The 24,032-nt window shown below is 54.2% G+C and overlaps 9 protein-coding genes across 9 annotated transcripts; 3 read left to right on the forward strand and 6 right to left on the reverse strand.

Annotated features, from left to right (window-relative positions):
- Positions 1-69: 69 nt before the first annotated feature.
- On the forward strand, positions 70-1,397 carry K452DRAFT_242742 (uncharacterized protein; the record flags this gene model as incomplete). Its single annotated transcript, XM_033537882.1, has 1 exon — positions 70-1,397. One exon carries the CDS (start codon positions 70-72, stop codon positions 1,285-1,287), a length of 1,218 nt encoding a protein of 405 aa, XP_033401856.1. The 3' UTR covers positions 1,288-1,397.
- A 733-nt stretch (positions 1,398-2,130) lies between these two features.
- K452DRAFT_283436 (uncharacterized protein) lies at positions 2,131-3,016 on the forward strand. The gene has a single exon (XM_033539771.1). The coding sequence runs from the start codon at positions 2,314-2,316 to the stop codon at positions 2,845-2,847; it is 534 nt and encodes a 177-aa protein (XP_033401857.1). The 5' UTR covers positions 2,131-2,313; the 3' UTR covers positions 2,848-3,016.
- A 1,051-nt stretch (positions 3,017-4,067) lies between these two features.
- K452DRAFT_315396 (uncharacterized protein) lies at positions 4,068-5,419 on the reverse strand. Its single transcript, XM_033543861.1, has 2 exons — positions 5,285-5,419; positions 4,068-5,216 (listed from the first exon to the last, which is right to left on the reverse strand). Exons 1-2 carry the CDS (start codon positions 5,306-5,308, stop codon positions 4,320-4,322), a joined length of 921 nt encoding a protein of 306 aa, XP_033401858.1. The 5' UTR covers positions 5,309-5,419; the 3' UTR covers positions 4,068-4,319.
- Positions 5,420-5,648: 229 nt separating this feature from the next.
- On the reverse strand, positions 5,649-6,931 carry K452DRAFT_283441 (uncharacterized protein). The gene has a single exon (XM_033539772.1). The coding sequence runs from the start codon at positions 6,921-6,923 to the stop codon at positions 5,856-5,858; it is 1,068 nt and encodes a 355-aa protein (XP_033401859.1). The 5' UTR covers positions 6,924-6,931; the 3' UTR covers positions 5,649-5,855.
- Positions 6,932-8,035: 1,104 nt separating this feature from the next.
- K452DRAFT_106648 (uncharacterized protein) lies at positions 8,036-8,563 on the reverse strand. The gene is made up of 3 exons (XM_033534970.1): positions 8,305-8,563; positions 8,185-8,247; positions 8,036-8,110 (listed from the first exon to the last, which is right to left on the reverse strand). Exons 1-3 carry the CDS (start codon positions 8,505-8,507, stop codon positions 8,107-8,109), a joined length of 270 nt encoding a protein of 89 aa, XP_033401860.1. The 5' UTR covers positions 8,508-8,563; the 3' UTR covers positions 8,036-8,106.
- A 3,035-nt stretch (positions 8,564-11,598) lies between these two features.
- On the reverse strand, positions 11,599-16,409 carry K452DRAFT_294753 (uncharacterized protein; the record flags this gene model as incomplete). The annotated part of the gene is made up of 6 exons (XM_033541738.1): positions 11,599-11,805; positions 12,029-15,705; positions 15,760-15,933; positions 15,995-16,118; positions 16,180-16,328; positions 16,379-16,409. 6 exons carry the CDS (start codon positions 16,407-16,409, stop codon positions 11,599-11,601), a joined length of 4,362 nt encoding a protein of 1,453 aa, XP_033401861.1.
- A 488-nt stretch (positions 16,410-16,897) lies between these two features.
- K452DRAFT_263760 (uncharacterized protein) lies at positions 16,898-17,899 on the reverse strand (the record flags this gene model as incomplete). The annotated part of the gene is made up of 2 exons (XM_033538663.1): positions 17,590-17,899; positions 16,898-17,532 (listed from the first exon to the last, which is right to left on the reverse strand). The coding sequence occupies exons 1-2, from the start codon at positions 17,846-17,848 to the stop codon at positions 16,898-16,900; spliced, it is 894 nt and encodes a 297-aa protein (XP_033401862.1). The 5' UTR covers positions 17,849-17,899.
- Positions 17,900-18,146: 247 nt separating this feature from the next.
- K452DRAFT_219743 (uncharacterized protein) lies at positions 18,147-18,781 on the reverse strand (the record flags this gene model as incomplete). Its single annotated transcript, XM_033536429.1, has 2 exons — positions 18,147-18,421; positions 18,472-18,781. The coding sequence occupies 2 exons, from the start codon at positions 18,779-18,781 to the stop codon at positions 18,147-18,149; spliced, it is 585 nt and encodes a 194-aa protein (XP_033401863.1).
- Positions 18,782-20,174: 1,393 nt separating this feature from the next.
- On the forward strand, positions 20,175-23,207 carry K452DRAFT_283444 (uncharacterized protein). Its single transcript, XM_033539773.1, has 5 exons — positions 20,175-20,440; positions 20,507-21,869; positions 21,953-22,215; positions 22,266-22,581; positions 22,650-23,207. Exons 1-5 carry the CDS (start codon positions 20,303-20,305, stop codon positions 23,117-23,119), a joined length of 2,550 nt encoding a protein of 849 aa, XP_033401864.1. The 5' UTR covers positions 20,175-20,302; the 3' UTR covers positions 23,120-23,207.
- The last annotated feature ends 825 nt before the right edge of the window (positions 23,208-24,032 follow it).

A 24,032-nucleotide genomic window follows, 5' to 3' on the forward strand; every position in this document is an offset into this window, starting at 1 on the left:
CCCCCCTCACGATCCACCGTGGCTCATCGCCTCCGCCGCTTCTCCGCCATCGCTTCAATCGCCACCACTATGGCGCCATCACAGCCCCCAAAGAACATCGTCATTGTCGGCGGCGGCATCGTCGGCAGCACGAGCGCCTACTTCCTCTCGCACCACCCTTCTTTCGACCCTCAGACCACTACCATCACCCTCCTCGAAGCCACCCAGATCGCCGGCGGTGCGAGCGGCAAAGCCGGCGGCCTGCTCGCCCTGTGGGCCTATCCCTCAGCCATTGTTCCACTCTCCTACCGCTTGCACAAGGATCTCGCCGAAAAGTACGACGGCCCGCAGCGCTGGGGATACCGCGGCGTGCACTGCGGCCAACTTGATGCCATCGGGCGCAAGGCAAACAGCAACAAGAAATCCGCAGCCAGCAATGATGCCGACGGCGCCCACGTCAGCCTGCAAAAGCGCACGCCCGAAGCGATTGCGCTACTGCGCAAGGCTGGAGTCCCCGCAGATCTCGACTGGGTTCTACCTGAGGGCGTGCGCGCCTATGAGGAGATGGGCGACCCCAGCACCACGGCCCAGGTGCACCCCTACCAGTTCACGACGAGCATGGCATCGCTGGCCGAAGAGCGGGGTGTCAAAGTTGTGCTGGGCAGCGTGACGCGGATCAACCAGAGCAGCGACAACGCCGTCGAGAGTGTGAGCTATACGCCCAAAGACTCCACCACCGAGACTACCATCCCCGCCGACAGTGTAATCGTGTCCGCCGGCCCCTGGACGCGGAATGTCTGGCCCTCGGCGCCCATCTCGGCCCTGCGCGCGCACAGCGTGACCATCCGCCCGACGCGGGATGTGTCGAATTACGCGCTCTTCACCAGCATCGCGATCCCCGGCTCCATGCCCGTCGCGCCCGAGATCTACGCCCGCCCCTTCCAGGAAGTGTACGCTTGTGGCGAGGGCGACACGCTGGTGCCGCTACCCACCACGACCGCCGACGTCGAGGTCGATGCGCAGCGCTGTCAGGAAGTCATCGACCAGGTGGGTGCCATCAGCGACGAATTGCGCGACGGTGAGGTTACGGCGCGTCAGGCGTGCTACCTGCCCAACGTGAGCCGAGGCGGTGGCGGCCCCATGATCGGCCCTGTTCCTGGTGTCAAGGGGCTGGTTATGGCGGCTGGACACACGTGCTGGGGCATTCAGAATGGTCCGGGGACGGGAAAACTCGTTAGTGAGATTGTGTGGGAAGGGAAGGCAAAGAGCGCGAATATCTCGAGTTTGAGCCCGAGCCGGTGGATGTAGGTTGATGTTTGTTGTTGTTTATGTTGTTATTATAGCGTTGATGCAAATAGAAAGCGAAAGGCAAAAGCGAGATTTTTGTACTAGATTAATATAATAGACTTGTTTCGGACATGTAGGACTGCTACAAAATAAGCTAGCAAACAATCGAGGTTATAGATGAACAGCCTGGTCTTCTCTGCCCAAAAGACCAGGACCAACACTCGAACCTATCTCCGTTTCCTATGTCAACCTCACCAAAAACTGAATCACGAGCACAGATACGAGCGCGTCCCAATGCTGGAAAGCCCCGTTGGTGTGCGGGCGGAGGTAACAGTAAAATGGAATTTGAGGAGATAGTGAAGAAGAAAGAGAGAAGGAAGCATCAAGCGCAGCCCCATACCAAATCCCATGAGCAAGGCCAAGGCGTACGAATGCATTCTCGGATGTATGACAGGACCAATCCCTCCCCGACAGCATCGCATCAGAACAGGACCCTGAACCACGACCCGAGAACTACAATCGCATGCATTCGGCCCCAACACCCAGTGACGATGTAGACCCAACTAAACCCAAGGACCGCAGACCATTCGCACAATCTTGCGGTCTTGCTTGCATCCAATGCGCCGATGCCGATGCCAGTGTCGAGAAAGAAGTGTAGGGAAAAGGGAGCGAAAGTTGAGAAAGAGGAAGAGGAAGATCAATCATCCTACCCATCAACCATTCAAACAGTCCAACTCCTCACATGACCCCCCTGCTGCCGCCACTGTCGCCACATAACCTACCCACACATCAGCATCACCTACACCATACCCACCACAAGGAAACACTTCACTCACCTCACTGCTTCCCCCATCAATCCCAGCCCCATCACCTCCCGCTATCAGATCCCCCCTCTCAAGCCTCGCCAATGTCTCCATGCTCTTGCCCACCATGCCCCGTCGCAGCATATAAGCAGACCGGTGAGGCAGCCGGCGAAGGCGCCTGAGGCGGTGCGTCCAGGGGCGGGCGCAGAGGCCCAGGAAGATGACGCCGAAGAGGGAGAAAAGAATGAGGATCGCTATCAACGGAGCCATTGCAGTGTGGTTTCGGTGTGCGGTTGTGGTGGGGATGGGGTTGGGTGCGCATGCGTATGCGTGTGCGGAGGTGTATGGTTGGAGGGGACTGATGATGAGAGGAATCGATAGTGGAGAGAGGAAGGTGCGAGTCTGGCCAGTCAGCCAACCACCTCGCCGAAAGGAAAGCCGTGTAGATAGGTTGGACTCACTGCCAATTCGACCGCTACCACGCACATCCCCGCTCACCCACACTCTCTTTTTCCGTCCTTCCACTTTTACTCCACTTACCCCATGGCCCCTTTTCTCTCCACCACCTCTTCCATACCTCTTTGTTTCCCCCACGCTTACTCCACCGCCCTCTCACTCTTCTCACTGCCCTCTTCGCGCCATTCCTTGCGCGTTTGACCGTGTAGCGCGTAACGGTCAGGACCAAAACCGTTGGTATCACAATCGCGAGGACGATGGTGGCGGCTTCGGCGATGGGGACGCTCATTTTTGGCTGATTGTTTCTTTAAGGATGAGTTGAGAAGAGGAGATTGGGAGATGGAGGTAGTTCGAGCAATGTGTTGCTGAAACTTGAGAGGGGATGGTGATGGAGTTGTGTGCTTGAATGCATTGGAAGGCTGAGGTGCGTGGAAAGTAAAACGGTAGTTGCGGTGATGGGGTGTTTTTTTTTTTTTTTTTTTTTTTTTTTTCCTGAGTAGGTAGGAACGGGTGTCTCTTGCTGAGGTAGATGATTGAAATAAGAACAATTTTCATCCGCTGGTTCTAAACTGAGGATAGTGTTTCCCACGATGAGGTCGCATTGGTTGGTGCCTGACCAATCCCGTCATGTCCAATCCCGTCATCTGGAGGCAGCGGCTCAGCCGCAGCATTCATGTAACCCCTCAAACGCTGTATGCCCAGTGACCGTTCCATATTGGATGTTCCCTCACCTCTCCCACTTGTCTCTCCAAACGCGACGGTTGCCTCCTCAACTGCTCTTTTTTCGCTTCCGCTGCTTTCGACGCTTCCAGTGCCATTCGCGAAGCCTTCTCCCTCTGTGTGTAGTCGCTGCATTTCCCATTCGTCCTCTGCTGCTTTAATTGCTTCCATTGCTTCCTTTTTCGCATCCCTTTTTCTCCTACAGGCCTGGACACTATTATAGGTTTGTTTGCATGTGATAACAAGGCATGCAAAAGCGCAGACAGGGACCAGTATGAGCGAGATCGTGGGCGAGGGGTTCTGAGAAAACTGCATTGTGCGCTTGCAAGATTTAGTTGTACTCGTACTCTGCTGACTAGCTTGAACGGCCAAGGGACAGAAGCTCGATCGATGGAGGGGTGCAGTAGCGTGCTGATGCAGAATCCAAGTGTCGCACTGAGTGATTTCAAGGCCTGTGATGCCTTGACAAGACGCAAGTTGCCCAGATTGTAGAAGTTTTGCGTGCGACCTCCTGAAAGTATACCGGAAAAGGTGGCCGATTGCCGCTGGTCTGCTCACAGGAAACCTAGTGGAGCTAGAATTCGTAGACCCGTCTCTTGGGACCACAGAATTGCCTCACGTGGCAAACCTCCCCTTTTCCTTTGCGTCCTGGAGCTTCTCACCACATCTCTTTCTTCCGAGTTCTCTGAAAACCCCGGCGTGTGTGAATATGGGAGCACTTGTGAAGCAAAGGGATCGGATGCTTCGAGGCGAGGAAACTTTGAACGTGAAGGGAAGGTTGGCAACAAGCCCTAAAGTGTTATCGATGTCGATGTGGAGGATGTACAAGAGACTTGATAAGAAGATCTTGTTGCAGACGAAGTACTTTTTGCTGGTGCATACAAAGGAAGGTGCGGCCTGGGAACACCGCGTTTTTAGAGAAGACGCTGACCATGTTTAATCTGGAGAAATTAAAGTCAACTACTAAAACCTGAATGCCTAGGTAAAAAGAAAAGCCAGTCAATCGCTCATTCACTCGTGATATAAATCAACCAGTTGTGTATCCGTCAAGCATCGTACATGGACTCCTCGACTCTAGAAGTCCCCACCGAAGTCGTCTCCGCCGCCGAAATCTCCACCACCATCGTTACCATCGTCGTAGCCCTGCTGGTAGCCCTGATCGTACTCATGCTCGTCGTGGTCCTCGATGGCGTCTGCCAGCAGCATACCACCCAGCAGACCACCACCTACACCCAGCGCGGCGGCCCCACCGGCGCCTAGACCGCCACTCTTCTGAGGTCTCTGTTGTATGTATTGTGGCTGGCCGTAACCGCCACCCTGACCGTAGTATCCCTGCTGTGGCGCATAGCCGTACTGGCCTTGCGGCGGACCGCTGTAATATTGCTGCTGATACTGAGGTTGCTGGTGTGGGTATTGTTGTCCGTAGTGTTGCTGCGAGCCACCAGCCTTGCCGAGCAGCTTGCCTAGAAACCCGCCTTTTGACTTTCCTTTGTCATCGCGCGGCGGGAGCTGCTGGGGGTAACCCTGAGCCGGGGACTGTGACTGCTGGCCGTACGGTGAAGGCTGCCCGTAGCCGGGAGCACCGCCCTGGTTGTAGTAGCCATCCGCCGCCCCTCTGCTCGTGGGACGGCCTTGTGCGCGTGCGTCCTCTTCGGCTTGCAGCTGGCGCGCCAGTCTTTCATCTTCGGCAATGCTGTGCGAACTCGATCCGCCCGACGCGCCTGGACCGTATGGGTTGTTGCTGGAGAGGTAGCCGCCCTTCTCAGTAGGCGCAGGTCTCGCTGCGCCTTGAGAGTAGGACGGAGGGGGGCCATCGGGCGCGGAAATTGGAGACTCGCCCGGAGGATAGACAGGTTCGGTCGGTCTCTCCCATTGCGACTTCTTGGTGTAGGTGTTCACGTAGAACCATTCCTTGTACTGTCCATTCCACTGGGCAACCCAGCCCTCAGGAACCTTTGGCGGCGGTGGGCCCTGGAGTTGCGTTGTCAGCGCCGATCAGAACACTTGGCGCGCAGGATGCGAAGTGGGGTAGGACTTACTGGAGGTGGTGCGTAGTCGGCCATGGTGAGGAGGTTTTCGAAAGAGTTTGTGTAGGTGGCGTAGATGGGCTTTTAAGTAATGTCGGATTGCGAAAGCGGGCGAGAGGTTTAAAGGATAGGGAAGCTTTATAGGTACTGTTCCGCAACGTCGCGGAGGTGGAAAGTGGCCGCCCGCTTGCCGCTCGATTGCGTCATGTGCTGTGGCGGTGCAGAATTGAAGCCACAACTGTCTCACCTAAGAACACGCTGCGCCTCAACAAGGTCTGATCGACTTAAGTCATGTGGCTATAGAAACGTCCAGAGCTCCAGAATATGCTTTGCACAAATCTCCAGGTAGTACATATTCGCACCCAAAACGGCCACGCAAATTGAAATTTGCAATTTTGTCATGAATCATACTGATATCTACTCGTGCTTCCGGACCTGATACAGATCCTCAGACTACCTTCATGAGTCGTAAAAGCTATGTCCAGTCTAAGTATCCACCATCGAAGATGATCAATGACCTATGCCCGGATATTCACTCCTTTCCATCGTCAAAGCCATCATCATGAGCTCGTCCACAGCCATGCTACAAGTAGTGCTTCGCCCTTCCTTCTGGCGAGATGGTGTCCCTTTTCGGCCATTCTTTATTGATGACAAAGCCCTCCGTCTCCTCCTGACCAGACCCAAACCGCTTCCATTTCTGTACGAGGATACGCCTGTCGGGACATGGCGTCACCACAAGGCTGGCACCAATGCCTCTGTTGCCAGTCCACACCGAGCTATCCATGATGCCACCGCATATATTCGCCATGGCCTGCGGCAGTGGGCTTGACGCATGGCCCCAAATGGCTGCATGGCCTTCGCCTGGGAAGTAGACGCGCATCTCGAGCTTATTCAGAGGGAAGCGCGGTTGTCGGCTGAAGGTTGAGAGGAGCAGACGCCGGAACGCATGGTTGGCCGCATCGGTAACGGATGGTGCGATGTGTGCGGGGTGCGAGTACTGTGTTGCGGGCCGACCCACGAAAATGTCAGGGACATTTTGAGGCTTGGGATAGGCGAAAAGACCGCTGATGTGTACGCTCCGGACCAGCCGAAGGAGCGCAGGGCAGAGGGCGTGGAAGACTAGGATGCCATACGGATAGGTGAGATAGAGGGCGATACCGCGATCGCGGTTCCGTACCGACTGGAGGTGCCAGGTCAACTCGGCATTGATGTAGCGGCACGTCTGGAGAAGGGCCGCGGGCGCGGCAGGCGGGAGGCGCACAGACGGTGGGGGATTTTCGTCTCGGTTTTCGTCCGTGCAGGTGTTGGCCGGTGCATCTCGCGACGGCGGTGTAGCGATGGAGAGCTTGAGCAGGCCCGGGTGGTAGCCACCCCGAATGACGGGCACGTGGGTTGACGGGAGGCCTGGAACCTGGCAGCCGTCGCCGTTGGTGCCGTCGGCATCCGATGATGAACCATCGCTCTCGTAGCCGCTGTCGGTGAGCGTGCTGGGCTGTACACCCGTCTGCACATCGGTTGCGATGGTAAGACTGTCGGGCCAGAAGATGACAAAGTCGTAGATGAGCAGTCGCAACTCTGAAGGGAGTTTCAAGAGGCGGGAGCGCATGGCGCGTGGAGCGATGGTCGAGTCCGAGTCTCCCATGCCCGGCATGGTTTTTGGATGCCTTCGTTTCGTATCGAGGTTACGGCAAGAAAAGAGCTGACTCCGCCCTGTTCGGGAGGAGCTCCGACGTCACGGATGTTCTTCATGGTGCGGGAGGCTGGTAAAATGGAAACAACAGCCACGATCCATCCCTGCGGCCATCATGTCGCTGTTTCCGCCCCAACAAGTTAACATATCACCTACAACCCTTCGCCTCTTTACTTATTAACGTTCGTCACCGTCATGCATAATTCAAAGCTAACGAGACAACGATGTTTATAAGGAATAGAATCAAAACCCATTCAAGCAGACATCCAGTCCCTGGCTGTTTGTTCTGCGACTTGATCATAACCAAGCCACACTATAAATTTGAACCGCTGACCGGGTTCCCACCTTACACATCTACGCCACTTCAAGCATCAACCTGCAAGCCATCTGTCCCTTCAGTAGCTACAGCGGAGCGATGATTATCATCATCACTATGCAAATCTAATACTCTTTACTCTTCCTGTGCAACAGTGTCTGTTACCACTACGTAGAAAACGCTACTATATGTTATTATTCTATTGTGATGGTGCTTGTTTCCACGTAATAATAATTTATATTATTCCTTTACAGCAATGAAAAAGACATAAGGATATACAGATGTAAAGATATAAAGGCACAAGAGTACTTATATAGAGATAATTGTACAGGAGCATTAGGGCGCGAGGGCATAAAGGTACGAGGGTGTGGATATACTACACACGAGTATATAAATAAAAAGATACGAGGGTGTAAAGGTATTTATAAAGCTACGAAGATTCTGCTATACAAAATATACAAGATTATCTTAAGGGAGATTAGGATAAAAACATCCAAAATAGCCGATGTAATACACGGGGGTATAAGAATAAAATTATACGAAGATATAAGGTCATTTATCAAGTTTCGCGGGGGTACACATACAAAGCACGGGACAAATTCAAGAGAATTTAGAATAAAAGGATAGGAGGATACGAAAGCATCCTATAGGATTATAGGGGTGCTAACATTATAGGGTACAGATTAAGTCATATACCTATGCAGGTGTGGCCTCACTGCGAAACAAATGCACATCGACATCACGCATATAGGTAAAAGGAGACAAACAAGATTGATTCTATCTACGACTACCTTTGAATGCGCATAGCGCTGTCGATGGCTAAAAACATCACCTTTCGGAGTGGAGAAGTCAGACAAGAAACCCAGGTCGATGAGCGCTCGGATGGATGAAGCGGGAGGTACATACTGGACATTCCGAGGGGGCCGAGCAGCTTTGCGCCCGGATGGAGGGCAATGCGAGCGTGCAGGACAGAGGAGTGTTAGTGTATGCGATGGCAGGAGCGACGTGGAGGAACGGAGGGCTTACGGGTTGATGATCGAAGTGTCGCGGAGACTGGTCGCATGGAGCCTTGCGGACTTGCTGTGAATGCGACTCGAGACCGAAGATGCGCGACAAAGAAGCTTAAAGACTAGGATGGTCGTGATGTGCAAAGAGAGCTGAGTGTGCATGGTGAGAACGATAATTGAACAGCACGATGCGCTGCGAAACCTCTCTACTTGGCCAACCATAAAGGTTGTTGCCCAGGGACCACCGCGAGGAGGTGTAGAGTAGGATTTTGATCCCCGGCCTTTTCGAGCACCAAAACGAACGATGGTTACTCTACTTCGGCACGCCAGAGGAGACTACTAGTTCACGGACACCCTTTAAACGAATGATAGGGCGCCGTGACGTTCGTTCTTACGCAAATGCATCCTCCGTTGCAGCCCGCAGCGCCAATGAAAGGACGCCCTCCGTAGAGACCCCCGGCAAGGGGCGCAGGACTTACGAATGTGATTATAGCACTAGGTGGTCGTCTCAAAGAATGTGTCTAGAGAACGGTTTGGCCGGCGTCTCAAAAGAGGTCACCGTTTTCCCACACGAAGAATCATTGACTGGTGCCTGCCAGCCTCATCAACGCAGCTCGAATCACGGCCGCTGCATTTTCACGCGCGTCTGATAAGTGTCAGCATAGTCAATGTGAAAATCATGAAGTAGGATAGGGACTTACAGCACGTCGCAACGAGGCCCCGCTAGCGGGCCGACTCCCATGTTGAATGGGAGACGTAGGGTACTCGAAAGAGTACTTAGGCTTAGACCTAATCAACCCGCATGAAATAATGTCCAAGAAAGACATTATGATAGTGTCTATAAGATTAATGTTAGCAAAAATGTTCAAAACGAATGCGCAACGCAAGGGAGTACTTACTGAAAGAAGTTGAGGGGGGAGGGTTCTTATAAGTCGTCGAAAAGCTTCGAAAATTGTTGGATTCAATAAAGCCTATAAGAGCAGAGTGTTAGCAAGCAGGTTCATAGAGTGTAGGCACAGCAGAAAGAAGATGGGGCATGAGAGTCTTACTTTTCGAGAAGTTTCGTGTACTCAATCGAGGCGACGAAACGTGAAGAGAAGAAAGGGGGGAAGGGGGAGGGAATGGCTTTATACTGCGCGCAGCAGCTTGCGTGATAGCTTGCAAAGCGACAACATGATGCAAAGACTCTGGCTGAGCCATTGCAACGTGGTGGGGCGTGACCCTGAAATCCGGTCGCGAGTCCGGGAACCCGTGGTAGTCCGGGGAAGTGGAGCGCCAACCCCCCAGCTCAACGGGAATCACAACCGGAGTGATCTAAACGCCTGGAAATCTTGATCAGCATCTTCGGTAGCGACCGGTAGCGACTGGTGTCGACCGGTAGCGACTGTGATCGCGAACTTTTGACCTGAATGTCCCTGCGAAGAGATCAATTAGGCGAATATCTAGACTCCAGGGTGTCGGCGGCGAGTGCGGCTAAGTGATTCATCGAGCGCGTCGACCAGCCATGAACGTTTCATCATCGTCAATCCGCTTGGGCCATTACGCCAGCATTTTTCTAGGCTCCCATTGTTTTCCAAATCCCCCTAAAAGGGTCAAGGGTGGTGTTTTTGAATGATAGAGTGCATCGAGGCATAAAGGCGATTGTTTAGAGAAGATATACGATGGACAAGATGAAATTGTGTATTAGAGCATCGAGATAGAAGAACACTTTAAAGCTATTGGAATTGGTTTCCTACCTGATAAAGAAAAAAAGAAGAGATTTGTTTCATCATGCATATTGCAATATTTTCCGAAGGTGTTAATCAAAACAAAAGCTGAAAAAGTATCCTTATACTTCAACAAAAGCATTCACAATAATAACATCTCACCCTTTTCCAAGCCGTTAGCAGTGCTATCCAATATGCTAACTCTCAGATCAAAACTTCTCAACCACAGCTGTCACGCTGGGTTCACCGCCACAGTCCTACGTTTCTCGAAGTCTCGGGTGATTACAACATTAGGTACTCAAGGTGGTTCGGCTTGATTGGCATGAGCGATCCTCGACCAAGAATGAGACGGAATGAGATGAGGTTGAATTTGGCTTCGGATAACGTCGCAACGGTTTCAACACTCACGTGTTGTAGCGCGCCATCGCCAGCCAATCACAAAGGCCCCGGATAATTCGCCAACCCCATACCATTATACTACGAAGTAGTATGGTAATACCGTCATCTTTTTTGTTTATTATATACCTTCGTATAATACTTTCGCACCTTCGTTCCTCTATACACTTATACTACTGCAAGAGGTTTTCGTATGGGCGGCGGATAATTTTACCACCCCCTCTGGCTATTTCCACCACCCAACGTGATCGACCCACGCTACTAATGCACGGTTGTGTAACCATACAACTTTATGCGAGTAACGTCGTTCACCGTGAAGCGAGCCTCACCGTGTAGCGAGCGCTCCAATCAGATGGGCTCCCTAAAAGCAACGATTTAGTGGTGATTTGCGTGTGTTGATGTCAACGAGAGGGGCCACCCACCAAACGAGGCTGTGTTCTGATTAGATCGCTCGCTACGTAGTACACGGTGAGGTTCGCTTCACGGTGAACGACGTTAGGAGCAAACGAATATACAAATACAAAGCTTAACTAAAATAGTTCTAGCTATTACCTATTATAGGGGTGAAATTATCCGGCGCCTTTCGTGCGTCGCTAGGAAGGTTTAAATGAAGACCAGGAAGAGCAAGCAGAGCAGGACACTTCCTTCACGGCTGCACATTTACCAACGTATGTAGCAGGGCTCATGCATATCGCGCCCTTTACATACACTACAATAACTCGGAGGCATAACTTAACTATTGCCATCAAAAAGTGTTGTATTAAGAGGTGATTCACCAAAACAACGAGCGCGAAAGTTGCGAACCAGGAAAAGTGAAAGTAAAAACACAGGACACAGAGACACACCGGGGCCATCACAGTATATGAGAACGCTCAAAGACATCCTTGTCCGGATCCCATGTTGTAAGGTATTAGAAAGGAGGAGAGAAAAAATAAGAAAGGAAAACCGCAACGAAAGTAATATTCGAAAATCCGAACCGAAGCAACAACGAAAAAAGGCCGTCCCTATGCTCACAATGTGCTAAGGTCTGTCTGGTCTTTTACCCCACAATGGCAAGCGATGACGCACAAGAAATGAAGAAGGCAGCATGCATAGCAACCACGAGGGTTCTGTAAGCGCTCAAAAACAAAGGAAATAAAAGACTGGGAGAAGGAGAGTAAGTGTGCTAGGGTGAGCAGAACATCCAGAGATCGTATGGGGATCTCGATGCCTCACGGTGAAGGGAAACGTTTCGGCGGAGCCAAGTCATCCCCTCTCCGCTTCTCCCCCAAATCGCGGAAAGACGCCACCTTGGACATTCGTTTTAACCGTCGCACAGACGGCGAGGCATTGATGGCCGAAGACGGAATCACCAGCGGAGGTGGTTGGGGAAGCGAACGAGAAGGAGGCTGCTGCCTAGGTGAAAGAAAATCGAGAGCCTGAAATTTGAAAACCGTCAGCATCATGTCCAGTCCTTCTGATAAAGCTGACCAGCGAGCGGCAAACAGACATACCTAGGTGACATGGTAGTCAGTCCAGTCGGCTCAGTGAGAGATCCTACTGTCCAGAAGAAAGAAACTCGACCGCCTATCGTTTACTCATCAGCACCTCATCCATTCTCTTCACCGGAAATCCCATATCAGTAAGTTAAACTTGACATACCTTGTTGATGTCATAGTCGAACTTTTCCAATGCCGCCAGAGCATCACCCCTTGCATAACCCATGCCAGTCAAGTTCTTCAGAATCGGATCATCGTGCTCCGTCCCGGCGCTCAACGCACGACCCAGCTGCGGCTTTTCAGTCTCAGCGCTCTTGTCACCAGTGGCCTGGCCTACACCTAGCATCTGGCTGTTCTCGGCGGTGGGCTGCGCGCTCGAGCCAGGTGCGCTTTCGAGTCCGCTGAAAATAGCATCCCAATCGTGGCTGGTGGCGACAGCCCCTTGAGCTGGTGCCTTGCCCTGCGTGCTGGCAAAGCTCTGGGTCAAATGCTCAAAGTCGGAAAAAGAGTCATCGGCCTTGTGACCAGCCTGGTTGGTGGGGGTGGCCTGGCTTTGCATGGTGTTGCTCTTACTGGCAACAGGAGAGTCGAAAACTGGGTTGAACTCGTCAAGGCCTTCACGATGGTGAGGCGAGAAAATGTCGTCATCGTCTTGTTGGCCAGCGTCGTCCTTGGCTTCAGCAAGGTCATCAAAGCCGGAGTCAAAGTCGTCACCGAACGATTGGCGCGAGGCTTGCGGGGTTTGATCGGACACTGCGGAATGGTAAGCATCTGAAGCGACGGTGGACGATGGCGTTGCAGCATTCGAAGGCGTGGCGGAGAAAGGAGGTGGAGCCTTGCCAGCGGCGCTGAACCCGCCAAAGAGCATCTGACCTTGTGTCTGGGGCTTCTCTTGGGATTGCGAACCCTGCGGCTGAGCCGTTGGATCTTGGCGGGAAGGAAGAAGTCCGCCAAATTCCTGAGGGAAGCCATCCGACTCCCTGACGCCACCTTGGTTTCCGGTGGTCTGCTCATAGGTTGGCGGGGGCTTCTGCGCGTTAGGCGTGGGAAGCTCAGTTGTGCTTGAAGCCGACTGAGTGGGCTGCAGACGTTGCTGGGCGAAATCGTCCCCAGCTCCTTCCTTGCCACTGGTGCCAGGTCTAGACTCGCCCCTCTGCTGTTGAGGAGATGAGGGAACAAAGTTGTCATCAAAGCCGCGCTCACTGCCCGAGTCGCTGTCATCCTCAACATTGAGATTCTCAATAGGGGGGAACTCCTGGTTAAACTTTGACGCAGCAGCAGAACCAACTGAGCCGTTCATAGAAGAGCCAGTGTTCTGTCTCTCTTGGAACTGACGACCCGAACCGAAGCCGGCGAATGCGGCGTCGAAGTCAACCTTGGCAGCAGAACCACTTCTGGGTGGACCGAAAGGATCATTGCGCTGGCCGAAGCTCAAGCTGCCTTTGCTTTGGTTGCTCCTGGTGCTTTGGCCAGTGACCTCAGGTTGGATCGGGGTGCTAATATCGGGGAATGCGCCAGGCATATCTGTGGCGGCTGGTGATGGACCGGTGAATGAGAACGAATCCTTGTGTTCTTCGGCTTGAGGTGCAGACTTGGCAGCCTCGCTCGTCGCGCTCACGGCAGGGGAAGCGCTAAGGTTGCGGTTGAATGGTGAGGTAAAGTCTGTGCGATTAGTCTCAGTCCTCTCAAAGGCTGGTTTGTATAATCCATTGTAGGGGGATCCAGGAGCCACCGGAGTTTCGTTACCAGTGCCTCCGTATCGGCTCGATGGAGCAGTGGCCTTGACCGAAGAGTTGAAAGACTCGTTGCGGTTGATGCCTTCGCGGATAGGTAGGATGCTGGACGAGAACTGCCGGGACTCCGGAGGAGCTGGCGGCTCTCCACCACGCGGAGACTCATGGTATGAAGAGAGAGGAGAAGTTGAAGGGGTAGGCACACCTGGCTCAGAAGATTGTACTGAAGGTCCTGATGGAGCAGAGAAAGCCGGAACATTCGGTTCCTGTTTGAAAGAAGTCGATGGGGCGGCGCCAGGTTGTGGGGAGATAGAGGGACCGAAGAAGTTGTCAAAGTTAGTCTGTTCGCGGGAGAAGCCAGAGGGGGACATGGTGTTTTCAGCCTGGGGTTGGGGCGACCTTCTGAAGAAGGGGTTAGTACTGTGGCTGGCGTTCGACGGTGCGGGACTGGCAGCGGCCGCTGAGGATCCTGGCCTGGCTTCAGAGTCGCGACGGTTCTGCTGTGCCTGACGAGTCAGATCATTCATCTCATTCTTGATCTTGTCGCGCTCGCCCTCATTTGTGGCTAGCTGCTTTTTGTTGATTGCAACCATGCCTTTCTGTTGGCGTGCGTCGGAGCGCATCTTGTCCAGTTGAGGACGGAGCTGAGCGATCTCTGCGTTCATCTGGCGAATGCGTTCCTTGAGGCTGGCATTCTCCTGTTGGTCAGCCTGCAGAGAGCCAGAAACTTGTTGATGTTGCGTCTGGAGATCCTGGTACGTTCCCTGAATCATAGCAAACTCCTGCTGGAGCTTCCTAGTCTCATTTCGGGAAGTAGTCAGTTGATCTTCCAAAGATTTCACAACCTTGATCTGCTCCTCGTACTGAGTCCTGAATTGAGACAGGCGAAGTTCGAGGTCGCGCTTCTGAGCACTAGAGCCCGTGAGCTCGGTCTCAGTAGTGATCTTCTTGTTTTGCACCTCTTGCATGTTATTGCGCAGAGTCCCGACAGCATTGGCCATGTTGGCAAGTTCAGAAGTTTCGTCTGTCAGCTTCTTGCTGACTTCTGGGTCGTTGTCCCCAAGAAGGTCGTCCTCTATTGAAACTTGGGGAGGCGGAGCACGAGGTTGAGAACCAGTGGATTGACCGGTCCCTTGCGCTGTCAGAGTTTGACCAAATGAAGAGGAAGGCATAAACGGCTTAAAGATGTTGGAAGGATTGTGTGGCGTAGGCTGGAAAGTAACCCTCCCTGGTGAGGCTGGGGAAGCAGCTTTGTTCCCAAATGGGTCAGCAGTAAAGCCAGCAGCCGAACCGCCAGTAGACTGTGGTTGCACCGGTGCAGGGGCGGAGAAAGCATCTAGACCAAACAAGTCTTCCGATGCCGATTTGGGGAGTGGAGGTTGTGGAGGAGCTTGAGGTTGGGGAAAGTTAGTGCCAAATGCCTCTGCTCCAGCCTGTGTCTGCGGTCGAGCTTGGCCGCGCATGCTCGGAGGCACAAGCATAGGTGGCAAGCTAGGCGGAAGCGATGCCAGACCGGGCTTGGGCCGCTGCTGTCGGATCAAGTACATGGCGACTGCGAACTCGTCCCTGTTCAGTTGTCCCTCGGAATTGATGTCTGCCAAATCCCAAATTGCCGCCAAGACTTCCTCGGGCAAGCCGGAATCACTGAAAAACACGACAGCTTGCTCACCAGTGAGAAAGCCGCGGCCCAAAGTATCGACTTTAGCGAAAAGGTTGTCATAGGACGCCTTTTCCTGGGGCGTAATCAGCCAATCGTTGCCAGTAGGCTGCGCAGATTGCGGAGGAGTCGCAAATGCTGGGCGGCCCAGAGGGCTCTGTGTGCGGCCTGCGGCAGCTCCACTGAGCTGGCGGGGAATTGGAGCGGCTGGAGGTGGTTGGCGCATTGCGGGGGGCGCGCGTCGGCTAGCGGCCTCGTACAAACCAGCTGGAAGGTTGGAGGGCAGACCCTTCATAGCACCGCTCGTGTATGAGGCGATCAGATGCATGGCGATGACGAACTCGGTAACTCCAAGTGCGCCACGCTGCTCTGTGTCTGCGAGGGCCCAGATGCGGCCAAGTGTTTCGTTTGGTAACCTCGCCTTTTCGAATATATTCTTCGCCAATTCTCCTATTGCGACTGTCAATGCTTATATCTGAGAACTTTCTCGAATTCTCGACGTACCTGGCAGAACGCCATTCTGGTGACCCGACTTATCAAACAGCGCGGCATACTGCGCGGCCTTGTCGGCCGTCAGCGGAGGGACGCGGATAGGCCCACCGCTCATCTGGGGCTGGATAGGGCCAGGTGTGGGAGTGCCAACTGGCTGTGCGCCGTCAAACTTCGGGAGAGGGCCAGCTGTTGCACGCTTGTCAGAGATCGTGCCTTTGAAGTGGAGGATAACGGGGGATAGACGTACGTCGAAAGGCTAGCTCAGGACTGGGTTGCCTGCCGGCTTGGAAATGGCCGATCAGACGAAGAACCTGGCAGAAGCCCGATGAAGTTAAAAGGCCTCTGTTCTCTGTGTCGGCGATCTGCCAGATCTGTATCGCGACGTCGGCGCCGTCAGCATTGGAGCCATGGTTAACTCTGGGCTGAACGCACCTCTCCCAGGACTGCTGGGGGCAACTTCGTCCTCTCGAAGAACTTGACGGCAACCTCGCCGGTAACAACGCCCATCTGCTCAGTGTCGGCTTGGCGGAAGAGCTCACCGAAAATGCGCTTCTCCTCGGGCGTGAGGTTGAGTGGACTGTCTGCGCAATGTCAGCATGCACAAGGGCGAGATAGGGGGGACATGACGCACTCAACTCCATGTTGGCTGAGGGGTCGGCCATGATGTTGTGCTAGGCTGCAGGAGCGGGCAGCATGCGATGGGTGGGCGGATGGGCGGGCGGAGTCGTCGAGTACGTCAGGGTCAAGGGTGAAGCCCAGCTTGCAGAGGGAGAGCGGTCGGTCGCGCAAAGGGGTGCACGCGGACGTCGCGCTCTGGGCGGATGGGGATGAGAGGAGAGAGAGAGGCGGAGTCGGGCGACGTGTGGAGAAGGAGAGCTCCGGAGCTGTGCGCGGACGTGGGTGGTGAGCGATGATGGTGAGCTCTGGCGTTGCCGGTCGAATTGGCGCGAGGCGGATAGCCAGGCCGTGCACGGGGCGGGCTCGCATGCATGCGTGACTGACTTGCCGGCAAATTGTTGGCTGCCATCCAGCAAGCCCGACAGCTGCCGTGTAACGCTTCTCGTTCACGAGCCTCCGATGCACGCTGGTCACACACATGAAGGGCGGAGAGGCTTTGATAGTGTGTAGGTACAGTACAACAGTAAAACCATCATCTCCTCCCGTCAATCCCATGGATCCTTCCACCCTCATTCCTGCAGTATCCCAGCGCCAGGCCCGTCGGCTCCCGCTTGCCCCATGCCCTGCCCAGCAGCCAATCCGTGACGCTAATCACCCTCGCCATCTTGTCCCAGCTGTTTCCCTCCTCCGCATGCTCGATCGTGTGCGTAACGACCCTGCCCTCCTCGTCGAACTCGAATATAAATAGCCCTTGGAATTCTTCGTCGTCTCGCGCATCCCCGCCCAGGAACTCGGTGATCTTGTCAACCTGCTCGCCTGCTGAAATTCCTCGGTATAGCGCCCCAACCCCCTTCCCCCTAGTTTTCCCGCATGTCTTCCACTTGACGATAAGCTTCTCGTGCCGGTAATTGGCGGGTCCGCCGCCGTCGCCGTTCCGCGCCATGCGCTCCGACATTACGTCGAGCCTCACATTGCCCACCACGGGGACGCGGCCCCAAGCAACGGGCGCTGTCCAAAGAGCTGCCGTATATGCTATGCGACCACTGACATTGGGAAGATGTGGGTGCGTCGACGGAAATAAGCGGAGCGTAATTTGTGGTGACAGGATCTCCTGGGGAAGAGGCGATGCAAGAAGGGTGGGGAGGCGCTCGTGGAGGATCCGGATTGCTACATCGGCCCATTAGTTCCTGGCTCCATCGCAAACACATGGAGAGGTCAACGTACTCTTGCCCAGCTTTAGTGTGCGCTCGTCAGGCGGTTTTCCACCCTCGGCCTTGTGTTCCGCCGGCAGCGGGGTAGGATGCGACGCGCTGAACCATTCTCCCTTCTCGGTGCCCTCGGGCTGCTGTACTTTGGCGAACGGGCGAACGGATATACGGGCAGTTGCGATAGCGGGAGTGATGGCCTGCCTGGAGCTGAGCTTGTGCGTGCGCGCGAGGCTGCGGAATGGTCGCGACATGCACCGCATTGGGCCGGCGGTCATCTGTAGGTGTGCCAAGTCATGAATGAAAGGGCAGACGGGGTAGAGGAATAGGTGTGGTTATGAGAAGTGGACTGACGGATGGTTTCTCGGGTAGTTAATGCGGGTTATCGATAGCCGTGGGTATGACGTTTCTAGAAGCAGTCTGTGATTGGCCAGGAGAAGGCTGTGATAGCTTCCATTCTTTCCATGCATTTCATTTCCTTCCATCCAACCTACGAAGTACGAATACTGTATAAACAATGACACCGGGTATCAACCAAACACCAAAAAACAGACATCGCTCTCCCGTGGAATTTCTCTAGTTGCGCCTCTCGTCGCGCCTCTCGTCCAGACAGATGCACATGGCCGCAATGAGTGCCTTGTCGACGTTTGGAGCAACTGACACGACATATGTCTGCACTCCAGCAAATATCTCCCTGGCGGTGAAGATATCCCTATTGATCATCGCAACAGGCGCGTTGGTACTTTCGTCCGTGATGGTCGCCTTCGAAGCCGTAAAATTTCCCTTCATGAATAGACTTTCTCTCTTGCCGCTAACGCCGATAAAGCTGCACACAGCTTTAGAGGAACCGACTACAAAGATCGTGAGTAACATATCCGGAAACCTAGGGCAAATCACGTACAAGTAAACTTGCTTTGGACTTCGAGTATTCTTTTCCCGCTTGAATCCTCTGCATAATAACACGGAGGAATTGAAAAATTCTCTTTCCGAATAGTGAACAAGATGTTGCCCTGCAAGTCCATAAAGGCCTTGCGTCTACTGAGTGAGAATGACTTGGCCTCTATGTAGAACATGGTTTGGCCCTCGACCGATTTTATGGTATAATCGTTTTGCGCCATCGGGACCAAATGTTCCTTCACCACCATCGCTTCGGGTTGGCGCGCGAAGTGGGCGGGAAAGAGACCGATGGGTCTTGGGGCGGGCTGGAGCATGGTGGCTGAGCCTGACATTGTGTGGGCAAACTCTTGAAGTAAAATAAAGGTGGAAAGGCTTTGGAAGCGCGCCCTTAGGAGGAAGATAGTGTATAGGTATAAGGATTAATTAGGAAACGGTGATAGGTAAAAGGAGACCTTGGAGGAGGTAATGATGTGCAAGGCAAGTACACCCCGCGAGACCGCATTCTTATTTATCTTCATCAAATGCGCTACTCCCGGTGACACCCAGGCATCAGTCAGGCAGTGCTGACCAGTGATGGGTAGTGCTTAGGCCGCCAACGACGATCGTCACAAGGCTGAGCACCACATGATGGGATTTTCGGGACTTGGAATGCAGGCACGCAGGTGTGCTCCATCATGGCAAAGGAATGCGACATGCATACATATAAGCCAATCACGTCAAATTTTAATTGATTGCGAAGAAGCTTCTGTCTATCAAGATACCTTGGTGATTTAGGAGGTACGTGATACAGATAAGGGCTGAGGACCCAAAGTGATAGAGGCGCTGCGCTAGCACTAACACCTAACGACCGGCTTACTGAGCTCCATGAATATTGGCTACGTGTACCATCATTGATTGGCCGCCATTTGGGGACTTTTTTAGGGCCTGGGGGCCGAAAGACTCAGCCTCAAACTCGAGACATAATGTTAAAAATAACTTTCGCGAGGAGAGCACTCTCTGGGATAGCAGAGGTATGAGGATACGAAAGCACCCCAGAGAGGTATGAAGGTGCTAAGACTATAGGGTAGAGAGTATTTTGTATACCTATGTAGGCGTGGTCTCACGTGGGATATATAAGATGTCTAGAAAAGATATGCAAAACATCCAGAAAGAGTCCTCTACCTATTTGAATGCCGACAGCGCTACCTAACTTTTCTGGCAGCATGACGACTTCACGTCGCTGAACGATCTTTAGACTATTTGCTATGCGGATGCATAAGCATCATCGTCTCATTATGCTGGCGCATATTAGCGTTTCGTTGTACAAGCGTAAATCGTCGTCTCAACATGCCAGGTCACGCCAGTTTTCGCAGATGGTGACGATCAACACTATTGAATCCGCCCACTTTTGAGGGTCCTGTCTGCCTACAGTGTGTACTGCTCTAGGCGTAGGTGTGTGAGGTGGGCCCCCCGGTGTCGGGAACTCAAAGTTGTATTTGGACATCAAACCGCAGAAAATAATGTCCAAAACTGAATGTCTGCAATGCAATGCAGAGAGAGTAGCAGTGACGAAGAGGCGAGCTATTTAAAGTGGCTGGCAGCGGTGGTGGCGGTGCAGTGACTATGTGGCGCAGCACCCCGCGATCTGCATGCGTCATCGAGCCGGCCGCGGTTGGCGGTGATCTCGACGACCGGCGCTCCCGCAGCATCCCTGAAGCCTCCGCGCCTCCACCCCGCCTAAACCTCGCGCTTCTTCCGCCGCCGTGTGACGCCTTCCACTGCCTCGTCTTGTGATCAGTCTTAGCATCTCCTGTCACGCTGTCCACCTATTCCATCGGCCCGACCCTTTCGCCATCATGCCCTCGCCAGACCCAGCTCCTCCCTCTCCCACTGCCTCTTTCTACGACATGAGCGACGACGACGAAGCAGAATACAGCACCATCCGCCACTCGGCCAGTGGCCAGGGCGTGAAGCTGCTTTACTCGAAGAGCAAGGTCTGTACTGCGTATCTATGCCCTTGGGTGCCACAGAAAGCGCCATTGCTGATGCCTAGGCTCCAGGTTTACGTCCACCCCACCAAATCTTCCAAAGATAATATCCCCGGCTTCATCGCTCTTGTCCAGCAAAAGTCTACCTCCGCCCCCGATGCCCGCCCCAGCTCGCCCTCTTCGGTCGCCTCCTCCAACCTCCTCCTAGCCTGGGTACCTGAATCCTCTCTCGGCGACGCACTTGACGCTTATGTCAAAGTCGACCTTTCCGACTCGTCCTCTCCCCCCAAGCAGTCGTACCTCGTTCCTCCGCCCCCGACTACTACTAGCCATAGCAGTGCGATCGGCACTTACGCCTTCGCCGTCCCTGTAAGCGAGATATACTCACTTCTGGTGCGGCCGCCGAGCATCGGGTGGTGGTTTGGTAGCGTCATTATCAACACTAGGGCCGGCGACAGCTTCCCGGCACTATTCTTCCACGATAGCGAGTGCCAGAGCACAATACTGCAGCGCAAGAAGCTGGCGAAGGAGAACTTTGACCCGTTTGGAGATAGTGGTGGCATGTTTTGGGGCGGAGACGAGGTGCTGCGGTGGTTAAAGCGCTACGTCAACGTCGAGCGATCAGGAGCGGACCCTAGCGCCTATCTAATCGAGCCATCGGACGCAGACAAGTTGGGTTTCGGACCAAAAGCTACGACCCCACAAAAAAACAAAGACGCAGAAGCAGGGCCATCAAAATCACCCGCTTCGCGCGATCGAGACGGGGGCATGGATCCTATGACAAAGGCGCTGAAAGAGGCGAGATGGAACTTTTTGGAGAAGCTCTCGCAGGTCACGACCTTTACTCGACGCACAGCTCAGGCTGTGGCGGAAAACCCAAAGGTTCCACCGCAGGTGCGACGCTTGATGAAGAGCCCAGAAGTGGAGCGGCTGCAAGAAGAGTTTGACAGCGCTCGCATCTATCTCGCCCGCTGGGCCATGGGGATTGCTGAGCAGGGCGAAAAGGAGCGTAAACAGCGCATCTGGACGGCCAAGGATGTTCTAGAGTTGGAAGAAAGCGAAGTGGGCGAGTTTGAGATCCTAGACATGGAGGCGGCCAATATGGGCCTAGGCGACAAGAGAAAGCCAGTCACGATGGAGGAATGGAAAGGCTGGTTTGATCCCCACAGTGGTCAGCTGCACGTCACGCCGGACGAGGCCAAAGAGAGGATTTTTCATGGCGGACTGGATCCAAATGACGGTGTGAGGAAAGAGGCATGGTTGTTCCTTCTGGGCGTGTATACTTGGGATAGCTCTGAAGAGGAGCGCCACGCCAGCCTGAACAGCTTGAGGGACGAGTACATCCGATTGAAGGGAGCGTGGTGGGAACGCATGGTCGAAGGCAACAACACGCAAGAAGAGAGCGAGTGGTGGCGCGAACAGAGAAACCGGATAGGTATGTATCCCACGAAGAATCTCAGGGCAAAACCACCGTTCAAGTAGCTAACTTCTCCCCATCCTTGGGGGTTCGGCATGTAGAGAAAGATGTCCACCGTACGGATCGCAACGTCCCCATTTTCGCCGGCGAAGACACCCCACACCCGGATCCCGACTCACCCTTTGCAGACGTGGGCACGAACGTGCATCTCGAGCAGATGAAAGACATGCTTCTGACGTACAACGAGTACAACAAGGACCTCGGGTATGTGCAGGGCATGAGCGATTTGCTGGCGCCCATCTATGCCGTCATGCAGGATGATGCAATCGCCTTTTGGGGCTTTGTTGGGTTCATGGAGAGGATGGTAAGTCGATAAATGCACGAAAATCCATTATATTGACTGACGACATGTAGGAGCGCAACTTCCTGCGCGATCAATCCGGCATGCGCACGCAGCTTCTAACGCTCGACCACCTGGTGCAGCTCCTTGACCCGCAGCTGTACTTGCACCTGCAAGCATGTGACTCCACTAATTTCTTCTTCTTCTTCCGCATGCTGCTCGTCTGGTACAAGCGCGAATTTGAGTGGGCCGACGTGTTGCGTCTCTGGGAGGGACTGTGGACCGACTACTACTCGGCCAATTTCCACCTCTTTGTCGCCATGGCCATTCTCGAAAAGCACAAAGATGCGCTCATGATGCTTCGCGGCTTCGATGAGGTCCTCAAATATGGTACGTCACCACATCCCACTACCGCGATGGTATACACACATCCAAGTCTAACGAACACCTGCAAACAGTCAATGAGCTTTCCGGTACCATCGAGCTGGAGAGCATCCTCATCCGCGCAGAAGCACTCTTCCGGCGCTTCCAACGCACGGTTGAAGCCGTCGACCGCAAGAAATCCTTCCCCGCGCCCTCGAACACGACGCTCCGGCAACGCAAAGCGTCGGCGCCGCCGACGCCCGCTGCAGCCGCTTCATCCTCCTCCATGGCCGACTACAACCCTATTGCGAGCATCGCTGCGCGTCTTCCTGACCCGATCAGAAACCAGATTCCGGCGCAGCTGCGCGGCGAGTCTTCGCAACAGGGTCAGACGAGCGGTGCCGAGCAAGGGAAGGGCAAGGGTAAACCGGGCGAGGCGGTTGAAGAAGAGGACAAGCCAAAGGTGATTAGTGATGAGTTGCGGGTGTTGACGAGTCGGAAGGTGCAGAAGCTGGATAAGAGGGAGATCAAACGCTGTGGAGGGGGCGTGGGACCCGGAGCTTGAGAGCCTGAAATTGAGCTCTGTTTGTTTGTTTGCTTGCTTGCTTGCTTGCTTGGCTTCCATGTTTTTTGGTGAATGCGTTACGCGGGTGCACTTGGATCGGGATCGGTGGGGGCGTTTTCGGTTCAGGGCGGGCGGGTATTAGGTAGTTGTTTAGTTTACATACACACATATGCCATCAGCAATAGTTGCAAATCTCGCTGAACGCAGATCCCCGCGAACCATACGCCTCACTCCTACGCCAGACCGAGCGCCCACTCCCACAGCCTCCTGAAGCATCCCTCGTGGGCATGCAGGCCGTTCGCAGCGCTGCCTTTGCGCTCTTCTTACTCGGCTTGCCCTGCGCCATGTTCCTTACCTGCGCACGCCATTTCTCCTCCTTACACGTCCCCTCCCTATCCTCACGCGAGAGGACGCAACCGCGCAAGGGGGGTGGGTCGGATAGGATAGACAATATCGCCGCTTGGCCGCGCTATCGAAACGAGGCGCCAAGCTCGTGGCTAGGCGTGGCGGGGCGTGGCATGGCAGGGGGAGGGGGTGCGGTGCAGTGATTGACATGACGGCATGGCATGGCGTAGTGTAGGGCAGCGCTGGTGGTACATGTAGCGCAGAGCGCGCGGGCGGGACGCGAGCGGAGCGGAGCGGGGTGGGGTGGGGTGGAGTGGGTGTGGGGAGATGTGCGAACGGGGATGTAAATCCCGTCTGCGCATACCGACGAAGCGCTTTTTAGCGGGTGGGAGGTGCTGATCTGCACGAGTGTAGGAAGGGCAGGCTGGGCAGTAGGTCTGGGCAACGGTCACACTATTGGAATCATCTTCTTCGGCAGCACTGCTCAAAAACTCCTCGCATTACGTTCCCTATACAGTGTCCAGCGGGCCGCTAGTTTCCCTTGGCGGAGCACCCAAACGCTGACGGG

The sequence above is a fragment of the Aplosporella prunicola genome, assembly GCF_010093885.1.
Source record: "Aplosporella prunicola CBS 121167 unplaced genomic scaffold K452scaffold_3, whole genome shotgun sequence".
In the NCBI taxonomy this organism is placed as follows: domain Eukaryota; kingdom Fungi; phylum Ascomycota; class Dothideomycetes; order Botryosphaeriales; family Aplosporellaceae; genus Aplosporella; species Aplosporella prunicola.